This window comes from Lepisma saccharinum, chromosome 22 (assembly GCF_977018435.1).
Source record: "Lepisma saccharinum chromosome 22, izLepSacc3.1, whole genome shotgun sequence".
Taxonomy (NCBI): Eukaryota; Metazoa; Arthropoda; class Insecta; order Zygentoma; family Lepismatidae; genus Lepisma; species Lepisma saccharinum.
The window spans coordinates 32,342,168-32,354,503 of record NC_139250.1 but is presented as its reverse complement, the minus strand read 5'-3'; the positions used below and the strand labels follow the sequence as shown (position 1 = coordinate 32,354,503).

General features: G+C 38.2%; 1 protein-coding gene across 2 annotated transcripts in view; it reads right to left on the bottom strand.

Moving 5' to 3' along the window:
• LOC146004779 (uncharacterized) overlaps window positions 1-12,336 on the bottom strand; it is a 78,947-nt gene that overhangs the window by 41,997 nt on the left and 24,614 nt on the right. For both annotated transcript variants that reach the window (XM_083143796.1, XM_083143797.1), the window contains 2 exons: window positions 7,142-7,875; window positions 2,860-2,915 (listed from right to left, as the gene is read on the bottom strand). In XM_083143796.1, coding sequence (XP_082999922.1) covers window positions 2,860-2,915; window positions 7,142-7,875 — 790 coding nt within the window. The remainder of the gene's footprint in view (window positions 1-2,859; window positions 2,916-7,141; window positions 7,876-12,336) is intronic.

Here is a 12,336-nt window from a genome sequence, read left to right as displayed (position 1 = left end):
TCAAAATAATGATTAACTTTAGACTCTGTGAAAGAGTTGCGTACATTTTTGCAGATCCCACGAAAGGCCAAAATACAAGAAAATTATTAGCTGGTAGGGGTCGAAAAAGAAAGGGAGCCCGGTCGCCATGGCATCTGAAAATTTTCATTTATTTTTTTCTCAATATTTCAAGTTTGGTTACGGAAATTTCCATTACCTTTTTTTAAAATGACAATTACAGTATGTGTATTTTAATATTTGTCGGTTTTCTGTATCACATGTATCATTAAATAATAAACACACCATTATACATTCGTTCACTGTTGCTAGCCCAGCCCCAGCCATATTGTATTAACGGTTGTGCATCAATTAAAAAGAAGTCGTCAAGTGCAAATGAGTAAATTACCATGTCGACTTCTGAATATTAGACCTACAGTACATAATAAGATGAGCCATGGTTGCTCAGTCATTAGGGCATCTTGACTATCATGCGAGAAACGCAGGTTCAATCCCTGGTGGAGGAGAACAGAGATTCTTTCCACCTGTTAAGTGTTTCCGTCGCCCACCCAGCATCGTATAAAGTGGGTACCTAGAGGAAACTCCAGGGGGGGGGGGGGGGGAGGTGGCCAACCTCACCTTCGGCCATGATCAAGAAAGTGTAGGGCCCTAACTCCACACCCCCTATAACGTCTTCATAGGATGGTGCAAAGCACAGAGAAGCACTTTACTTTTACAGTACATAATGAGTGATGGGGGGTTTCATTACTCTGACCAGCATTAGCCTTGCATCAATTGACCCATATTTCTGGACGGTACCATAAACACTGAAGTCTGCTTGATCATTTTCAGCCTATTCTGTGTTCAAGTCACTGAGCTTCCTGTTTGAGAACAGGGCAGCATGCGATACTTCACAGGTTGTGTCGCCCCGGTCGATTCTGACTGTGCATGCACTGTAATCTGACATCATAACATCTGCACGTACATTAACCTGTGCCACACACAACATCGAATCATCTGGAAGAAATTTGATGTAATAATTTTGGATATCAAAATTAACTGTTTTGTAATTTTATCTGACATTACAAAAATATCTAAAGTTTATTTCATGTAGAAGTGTAAAAATTGCATGATGTAATTATGAAACACAATATTGCTCAGGTTGCGTAGCATTTTCTCAACAGCTTTCTTGAATGACCAAATCGTAAGCTTTTCAGCTTACTTATCCAGTTGTAAAAAGACTAGTATTTCAGGTCAACCTTTAAGGAAGAACCAACCATGGACAGATTTGGCTATTAGCCAGGCTGCTATTCGAACACCTATACTTTCAGGTGAGGTTCCTGTATGGTTTGATTATGGAAGAGTTTACCCATTACAGATTTGTACGCAGATCTGAATCTGTCTAACTCACTCCAGGATTGCCAGTACAAAAGTTTTATTGCATCTGTGCGAATAAGAAATAAGTACAAACTTATTGGAAAGAATTTCCATGAACTTTATATTTCAAATAAAAAAAAGGTATAAATCCTACACCAGTGAACATTCATGGCCTGGTCATCTGTTACCCTACAAGCCTAACGGAAGTCCAATTAGGGATGACCCAACTGTAACCAGTAGCAGGCCCTAGTGGACTAGTGAGGTGCATTTCAAGGGTTTCTGCAGCAAAAATTTGGTTCGACTTCCGCTGGGGACCTTTGACGAGCACAATAAAGGAATTGAAGGACAACATGAGACAAGCAGTCACCGATGTCAATGTCACCGTTTTATGTCGAGTGTAGCAAAACATGAAGAGACATGCACAGTCATGTATTGATGCAGATAGGAATCAATTTCATTGCTGTTACAAACCTGGGTTACCATTCCATGCACCACTCAACATGCACATATGAAACATGCAAACAATTTGAAACTTTATACTCTATTAAAGCAGGAGAGAGGAGAAGAAGCATTTCAGTCCCTGCTTGAACTATGTAAGTGATTGATTGATTGAGTTGCTGTTCTAAGTCCACTTTATGCACAGTATGGCTAATCAGGACTGGACTAGTTTAAAGTGGGATTTGAACCACTATGTGCCTCCACCGGGAATCGAACCCGGGACTCCTTGATTATAAGATGATGACGCTACAACTGCGCCATCAGGGAAGCCCATGTAAGTGATTAAAGATAAACACTTCCTAATGACAGAGGGCTGGTGGAATAACCACAACATGGAACATCCATGAATAACAGCACAGGATGGTGAAACAGATTAAGTGCAGATCAGAATTACAGTGACAGGAACTAGTGTCGAACAGATTAAACACAAAATTTAATTAATCTCTCTCATGGTTGTTCCAAAACAGATACAAGCACTGGATTTGTTGCTGCAGCACGAAGACGTGAATCAATTCTACCTATTCTTAAAATCTTTTTCTTTCTAGGGTTGAGCCGATACTACTTTGAACCGATACCCATACTTGAAAATTGTAACAATTAGAAGTTGTTCAAAACATTGATTAATATTTGTGGGTGACTATTCCATTTCAATTAGGTTATAAGTATCAATTTACCAGTTTTGCTTATTTTTTTAAAAAAAATTACACCAGCATATTAAAAAAATACCTGCCTGTTATGTAATCATGAAATACAGTTCCTCCACATAATACTGGTACAAAATCAATGAAATTTGAATTTTGCATAACTTTCACAAAAGTGGCTCGTAGGATTTTTGCGGATGCTGCGAATGATCAAAACACCAGGAAAGTATCGGCTAGTATTGGTAAATAAAAAAAACAACCAATATTTTCTGATATCGATACATCGGCTCAACCCTAGTTCTTTAAAACACTCTTAAATACATACATACAGTATATCTACATGACATATGCACATATGAAAGCTTACCTGACTATTCTCTCTTGCTCTGCTCTGATTGTTCCAACCTCCTTGTCTGGACTTATCTGCAAGAAAAAATAAAATAAATCAGCAATTGGACATTGATATCAAGCACCTTCAACAAACAATTTTGCATTCATCATTCCAGATCATTGGTGCATGTGCAGCCAGAGCCAATGTAGAAATTATAATATTAGTAATAATAAAAATATTTTCCTTATGTGAGTGTGTATGCATATACAAAGTGATTTAAAAGTAATATTCTCAAGTTTGTTTCTTATTTTTCAAAAAAGACACATCCGAGGTGTGGCTAGAAAGAAAAGGATTGATGTTGCTGTCGACAAACGGCAAGCGTGTCAAGGATAAGCTGTGCATGTGTGTATAACGTGATATCTTGCCTACCGGCTGTGTGATTGCCCAGGGTGTGCAATGCTCAGTTCTTCTGTAGTTTGTGGACGAAGTGAACCGTACATCTGTGCTCCGTTGGAAAAGAAATTAAGTGTGAAAGTGGAACAGCGTATCAATCTGAAGTTTCTTATCAAACTCGGAAAATCCGCCACAGAAACTTATGGTTTGTTGAAGGAAGTGTACGGAGATGTGTGTTTATCACGCACTCAAGTATTTGAGTGGTTTCAAAGGTTTAGAGAGGGACGAGAAGTGGTTGCGAATGACAAGTGTCCTGGACGGTCTTGCACGTCAAAAACTGAATCAAACATTGCAAATGTCGGTGAATTGATTCGAATTGTGTACCTGAAGGTCAAACTGCCAACCAACAATATTTCATTACGATGCTGATGACCCTTCGTGGGCGAGTAAGAAGACGACGACCTGATTTGTGGAAAAGGAAGTCATGGATTCATCAGGACAATGTATCTGCCCACACGGCATTATCAGTCAAGGCTTTATTGGCCAAGTATGGGATCCCAGTGTTAGAACATCCATGCTATTTGCCGGATCTCGCTCATTGTGACTTTTTTTATTCCCAAAGGTCAAATCAGCACTGAAAGGAACCAGATTTAAGACCGTAGAATGTGTGAAAACAAAAGCGACGGAGGTCATGAACATGGTTTGGGAAAATTATGTCCAGCACTGTCTCTAGCAATGGAAGATTTGTATGGAGCGGTGTATCGATAGTGCAGGGGAGTACTTTGAAGGGGATAATGTTCATATTGTACAAAATAACCAATAAAAGATTTTGTAGTAACAGTCCGGTTTTTCTCTAGCCACACCTCGTATATTAAAATTTTACCAAAATTTACTACTACATTGCTTATAAATTATTTCCCTCACAGTTCCTGTAGTAAACCTTATAATTTTCATGTATCTCAGTATTACTGTTTCAAATGCAGTTAGAAACTGGAAGCTCATGCATAATTTGAAATGAAGTCTTATATATATACAAAGTTGTTCAACGTTGACCGAGACATTTCTGAATTAAAAAGTGGTCAATAGCTACCGAACGATAAAACTGCCAGAGAATTGACCTTCATCCTTCGTGAGTATTGCCCTGATGTAGTTGGCGCATGCACAGTATTTGTCTGTCAGATAGATTGTTCTGCAAACAACATTAACAAAGCAAACAGATTAAGAGAATTCTGTTCATTTTCCATGCAGCTTTCTTTTATTTTCCTTCCTCAATAGAAATAAAAGTTAAACTGTGAAAACTTTGCCTTTGGGCATTTGTAAATGTATGAATTCACGTGCAAAAGTTGCAATTTTTCACGTAAAATTCATGCATAATTCCCAGAATTCAAGGAATTCCCGGCAAGTAGCCACCCTGGATTTACTACACAACCATCATTTTGAAACAGCATGTACTGCAAGAATATAATTTTCTCAATAAATACAAATTTTGATACCAATATACAGTGCGATCTTACTGCTATAAAGTACAGTGGAACCTCAATTTTTCATTTTTCAGGTGACCAAACTGAAAAAACTTAAAATATGGAAAAATGTAAAATCGTGGAAATTTTTTAAAACATTTTGCTATGTTGAGACCATGTGAAAAATGTAAAATCAGTGTTTGACTGTATTATATTAAAAATTCTTGGTTACCTATCATTTTGGCAAAATTAATTCTTGGACTTTCCTAGGTAAATAAATTTCCAGAAAATTTTGTGCTAATTTAACATGCTAATAATCAAGTTTTTAACCTTTTCAGTCCCAAGGCCATTTTCACATGTAACCCCCTTGGTCCCGAGCCGATTTTGAGCAAAATTAAATGAGTGTAGATCGGAGGCTAATTGCCCTAGAGAGATGAGTGATATACCGTTGTACGCGGAATGAACCAGAGATTCAGACTATATGAAATTTAAGCAAAATTTGGCGTATATGTGGTGGTGGGGAGGGGGCTAACTCTCAAAATTCCAAAATTTCGGGGGAAAAAATGCCCCCCCCCCCCAAGAAAAAAATACATGACAGTGTCGACATGCACATGGAAATGATCGCTGACATGTAAGGAACACATAATTATTTGCATTATTATCATATGACCAATGTAACGTGAGTTGTACCCCCAAAAGGAATGGTCGGCATGCCACTGATTCAAGCTTCAAAATGCAGTGCTACCTTGAAATGGCTTTAGCTCAGAGACTATTTGCCCTGGAGATATGAACGATATACCATTGTACGCAGAATGAATCACAGATTCAGACAATATATAATTTATGCACATTCGGCGTACATATGGAGTGGAAAAGTGGGAAATCGCCTGAAAAATATATTTTTTTAAAGAAAATAAGGGGTTTCTCCCCCGCCCTCCACCCTGAAAAAAAGGATATGAAAAGTTCAAAATGCACATAGAAATTATCACTGGCATGCAAGAAACAGAAAAATATTTTCATTTTTGTCATATGACCAATATTACGCGAGTTGTACCCCTGAAACGAAAGGCTTGTACGCCACTGTCTCAAGCTTCGGAATTGAGCGAACTGCAGAGTTACATTGAAATGACTATAGCTCAGAAACTAAATGCCCTAGAGATATGAAAGATATACCGTTGTACGCAGAATAAATCACAGATTCAGACGATATATAATTTATGCACATTCGGCGTACATATGGAGGAGGAAAGGGGGGAAATCCCCTCAAAAATACTTTTCTTAAAAAAATGGTGTTTCCCCCCACCCCCCTGAAAAAAAGAATGTCAAAATGCACAAAATGCAAAATTTATGCAAATTTGGCATATATATGGAGGGGAAAGGGAGAAAACCCCCCAAAAATTATTTTAAAAAATTGTCACCTCCCAAAAAATGTCCTCGCACTTGGGCACAAAACGACACAACATTCACAGAAGAAAAGCTAGAACGAAGTGAAAAATGAGCACAGATTCTTGCAGCAGCTTGAAATTCTATTTTTAGACAATGCAGGGTAACCCGTGTTGCAACTTGTGGACACTTATGCTAAAAAACAAAGGTTTCCTTCAGCGTGCTTCGAAATTCCATTCTCACAAGGCAAATTCAACAACCAGTTTTCCCCCCTCCCCAACCACCACCCCCTGCTTGCACCCTCACGGAAAACTTTCATTTTGAAATCCGATACTGATAAACAAGCTTCCTTCGAATGCAGTTACCAAGCGGGAGTGAAAAGCATTGCTTTAGAACAACGAAGCCCATCTTCCTTTGTCAGCAAAAATTTTCCCTTGAAAAGAGACGCAAAAGAGAAGTCCCTTTTCCCCTCCATTTTCATGAAGAAGGAAAAAAAGGTGCAAGAAACATTTCTGTTAAATACATGTGTTAGGAACAATATATATATAAAAAATCGAAATTCTAGCCAAAAATAGAAAAGTTATAATGTAAAAACTACGACCTTGACACAGCATCTCGATCGAGATGCTTGGGACCGTGAGGGTTACATTTGGGTATCTCGATCGACACTTGGGACCCAAAAGGTTAAAGTGTTGAATTGCATTTGCTATTGAAGAGAACAGTCTGACAATAAATGAACAAAAATTAAAATATAAAAGCATTTAAAATGGAATATCTCCCATCAAGGTGGTATTTATTTACATTGCCAAATCCTAACAAGCGGGAATATTGGATTTTAGTTTTTGGCATGTAATTTCAGAATTCCCCAATGTTTTCACTCAAAGGTTCATTTCTCACTTGCAAGTTTTCTAAGTCAGTGGGAACCCTGAGTACAGTAGAAAGTGCCTAGTGGAAAGGAAACAGTCACTGGTTAATATTTTCAGGCAAATGGGTTAGCACCCATCTGCAGTGACACCACTACATGGTTTCTGCTCAAAAATCAAGTACAAAAACACTGATATAGAGCATGAATCAGTACTTACTTTCAGATGCATCGAAGCTGTCAGTTCCATCATTTCGTTTCCATGGTTTTTCAAATCTTCTCTCCCTATTCTCCATTCCACCACGATCTCTGTTAAATGGTTTCTTATCGCCGTCGAATCGGTTTCGATCTTTCTTCCAGCCACCGTCGCCATCCTCATCCTGTTTGTTCCAGGTGCCATTTCCACTATTGTCTCGGCTCTTCCACCTATCCGTGCCACTATCACGCTTGCCCCACTTGTCATTTTCGCCATCCCACTTGTTTCGTCTTTCGCCACCGTCATTGTCCCACTTGTTTCGTCTTTCGCCACCGTCATTGTCCCACTTGTTTCGTCTTTCGCCACCATCATTGTCCCACTTGTTTCGTCTTTCGCCACCTTCACTGTCCCACTTGTTTCGTCTTTCGCCGTCATTGTCCCACTTGTTTCGTCTTTCGCCGCCATCATTGTCCCACTTGTTTCTTCTCTCACCACCTTCATTGTCCCACTTGTTTCGTCTTTCGCCACCTTCATTGTCCCACTTGTTCCTTCTCTCTCCATCTCCGTCCCACTTGCCTTTTCTGTCACCTTCGCTTCCCCATTTGCCCCTTCGCTCATCTCGACTGCGCCAGTTGTTATCCTCACTCGATTTCTGTCGCTGAATGCTGTCACTTCTGTCATCCTGCCTCCAGGACTCGCTACTCTCACTGCTGTCAAATCTTCTGCTTCTGGAACTGTCGGTGCTATGTTCCTGGTACCTGTGAAAGAAAAAACACACATAAATAATCATAAAAGGGACAAGACAAATATTCAATTGACAGTGCATCATTACATCAGTACCTTTACCAGTTAAGCATTTTGCCTATAAAATATGTGAGGGTTAGGGAGTAAGTCATGGTAACTATTTCTTTTTTTCCGCAAGAATGCAGAACCGGCATGAAAATTCAAAATATAAAAATGGAAGAGTAAAGTCTACGGTATTGTGGAATTTATAAACATTGCAGATCATGTGTATTGAGTGCAGAATAGGAAAGCAAGCAAATGCCATAAACAACAGCATCGTGCTACAAGTGTTTATTAGTCAGAAATCATACATTAGCATTGCAGCAACCAAAGGGGCAGACATTATTGTAAGGCATTATTCCACACAGTTTCCGACACCTCCCTGTGGCATTCTCTAGCATGTCTCTACCAACATTGTTCACACTGGGTCATATCCATTCTGCACGATGGTTGGCTGAACAATGAATTACCACCATCCTCTGTACTATAACTGTATATCGACCTGTCGTCTAGTGATGTGTCCACATACTATGGGTGCTATGTTCTAAAAGATATGCGATCATTTTGTTGTAACACCATTTAACTTTAGGAGAAAAATAATTTACTTATGCCTCAACTCTCGGATATATACATATAATTTTGAGAAGTTCTTAATATATTAAGGTTAGGTGAATACAGATACTGATTTCTTGCTATCATCAATAGCAACTAATAGGTTTATGTGGAACTGGTACACAAAATATGCAACATTCTACAATCAGAACATTCCATACATTATGCAAAATGCATAAACTTTGATGATTTTGTGGAAAAATAATATCCCAAACAGACTTTAATGTTTTACTGCTATGAATAAATAAATCAATATTATGATTTTTAGACAGGGTTTGGCCAAACCAAATTCCCTGACTTTCCTACACATTTTCAAATTACTTTCCAACCCATCTGTAATGTTTTCACATACTAAATGTAACATTAAGTCTTCAACTTAGCATACCAATCAAATATATGGCATTTATTCAACACTGTTGAAAAAAATAAAATATTTTTACACATAAAATGTCTTCATCCAAATGTTCGTTGGAGGAAAATCTGAAAGGTGTGTTGTATCACGGTAAGCACAAAAAGTTCAATTTTCCTGACTTTTTCCACTCCTAAGCTGTTTTCCTTGGCCACGCCACATGAGTGGGAACCCTGTTAGACCAAAAGAATGCTAGACGGGCTTTCTAATAATGTTGCAAATAATAATTTGTTCCAACATTATAGAGTTCAACCAATATAAATTCTTTTGTCGATACCAATATACAATTCCAAATGTTCCATGAATAGTTGGATGTGCCTCCTTAACTAATACATATGACCAGGTGACTGAAATGGGTTTTGCCTTCGAAAAAGAAACAGTTTATTCTAACGTTTACTTGAGAAACACCAGTCGTACCTATATATTCATAAAAATAAGAGAATTGCATTAATTTTGAATTTTTAAAATTAATGGCAATCGGCTGATACAGTGTCTCATCCCCCAAAATTAGAATATTTTAAAATTTGTTAAAATACATGACAATTATTATTAGTGTGTGCAAGAGAACTGATCAAGCCATATTAATCACACAATTTCTATTAAAACAATGCAATTTTACACTGCCTGCTTTATTTTACTTCTTCAGACCAATTTCCAATGGATGCTATAAAATGGACAAGGACTGAAGTCCTTCGGACTTTATTAAGACTGACAACAATAAAATAAGGTTTGTAGATATACAAAGGGTGATTTTTTATATGTGCCACCAGGGAGCTATAACTTGACAAGTTTAAAAACAAGACGCTGCAAATAGCTGTTGCGCAGCTCACACCACATTTCCCCACTCCATTCTCCGCAGCGACGTTGGTTCGCAGTGTTGCAACCTGGAGGGAGCGGAATGGTCTGAGGATTTTCAACGAAATTTGTATTCGCTTTTTCCTGGGATGTTTTCTACCTGCCGGAGTATAGAACTTCAGCTCACCTTTCGCCAATGACTCTTTTCCTTCTTTTAAAACTTGAACTCCCCGATGGTGCAGTGATAGCGTAATCTCCTTGTAATCAAGGGATCCCGGGTTCGATTCCTGGTGGAGGCACATAGTAGTTCGGATCCCACTTTAAACTGTAAATCCAGTCCCGATTAGCTTTACTGTGCATAAAGTGGACTTACAACAACAAATCAATCCAATCCAATTCTTTTAACACTTGAGAAACCATCCATTTAGATACTCTCGTGGCGGCGCTTGTGGACTCGACAACATTATACTTAAGTTTATGTAACCTCTTCTGATTTCGCAAATATGTTGCAATATTGTAAACAATTTATCTGGCCTGTTCTCTAAGGGGCTTTCCAGAGCAAATTGTTGATTTCGTTTGACCCGGCATGATTTGATTTTTGCATTTTAAAAATATGCAGCCAAGAGTAAAGAGCAAGAACATTTACAATGCTTTAAAAAAGAACACAGGCAAGCGTGTTATCAGATTGCCATCTCGTAGTGATTGTTGTACGATAAACAAAACAACCCTCACCCCACTCAGCTTTAAAAAAAACAGGCCACTGCTCGATGTTGCATTCAGAAAGTGAAGTCATTCGCCCAGTAGTTTCTCTTCGTTATAAACGTTAACGCGCGTGCGTAACACTACAGTTTACGATCCGTGCACCGCACGCATTTTCAAACACCAGGTTAAATTAAATTAACCACTGATAAACTGATAAGAACCGGCACCGACAATCTACACAGTAAAAATAGTTTGTCATATTTGTTTTAGCTTAATTTTGCTGAGTTGGCACAACTCGTAGTCTCAAGGCCAGACCAGTATGTAGAAGAGTGGTGGGGAGGATGACGTAATAGGAAGTGCTCCGCAGTGATCTGCGCATATCGGGACTTAACTTGTCAGGCTATAGGTTCGTGACACTCTGAAAATTTGCGACTAGTAATATAGAAAAATTTGGAGATTTTGTGGAAGCATATAGCACTGTTCAGTGTTTATTGTTAGAGGGTATATCCCTGTGAGAAGTCTACTGTCACTACACAAAGGAAGCTACCATGTTTTCACATGCATGATGGACTCACTATGAACACAGTGTTCAGTTTGGTTGATAAGCTGACTAGGACTGCTAGGGGCCCTGGGTTTAGGTTTATTCCCCTCATTTATGCATTTTTAAATTCCTTATTCCAAACTCTTTTAAATTTCTTATTCCAAACTCTTTTAAATTTCTTATTCCAAACTCTTAACAGTGAGTGCCTCAAAAAGGCACGTAACCCTGGTTGCTTGGAAATAACATCCTTGGCACATTTTACAATAGCAACTTCTCATTTATGTCACCCGTAATTATGATTAACATATTTCCATGCAGTTTCTCACCTTATCTAAATTCTTACTAATTTTTCCTATGTATGTTTCTAATACTAATTCAATTATTTCTGGGTATAATTGTACATTCCAAAACTGAATTATTTTCTGATTAGACATCCTATTTTTATGATAGTTTTTTCTTACAAGGAGGAACCTTGATTTTTTCGCAAATTGGATAACACCAAAAAAGTTAATTGTTGCAAAAACGTTTTTATGTATCTGCAGAGACATCATCTAAACACATTTTTTATGCATTTCAAATTGCAAAAAAACGCAAATTTGGCTAAAAATGCGAATTGTTATATTCTTCAAGAATTTCAACACATTTTGTGCTTAAAAAAAGCAAAAATCAAACAATCTTGTGTTTTAAGCTTAAAAAATAAAAATTTACCATATTTATGCATGTGTACCAAGCACGTTTTACAATTTTATTCCCAAAAAAACTGTGGTGTATGTTATACATGAAATAAATCTGACAGCTACATGAAACTACATGTAAATGGATGTTTTCCCTAATTTTTCGCCTTGGAACGTTCTGCATCACCCAGCAAAATGTGTGAGGTTCGAGTGTGCACCCAGCATAACACAGCAGCTGTTAATTTCACGTGAAACCTTTCATTTGTGTTACCAAGTGGTGCAGAATAGTTTTGACGAAGATCGAGTATGCACAGACTGTCACATGAAACCCGTGACCCCACTACCGAATGAAAGATGTGGTCCTGGAAAAGATTGTTCTGCATCACCCAGCAAAATGTGTGAGGTTCGAGTGTGCACACAGCATAACACAGGAGCTGTTAACTTCACATGAAACCTTTCATTTGTGTTACCAAGCGGTGCAGAATAGTTTTGGCGAAGATCGAGTATGCACAGACTGTCACATGAAACCCGTGACCCCATTACCGAATGAAGTGATGTGGTCCTGGAAAAGATTGTATGCGGACATACAGGCACACCAAAGCACTAACATTGGTGTTTGTCATGCAAGAAATAATGGAATGCTACTTCCTTAAAAATTATTTCCATACGAAATAATACAGACATAGGCCATGAGACCTATAAA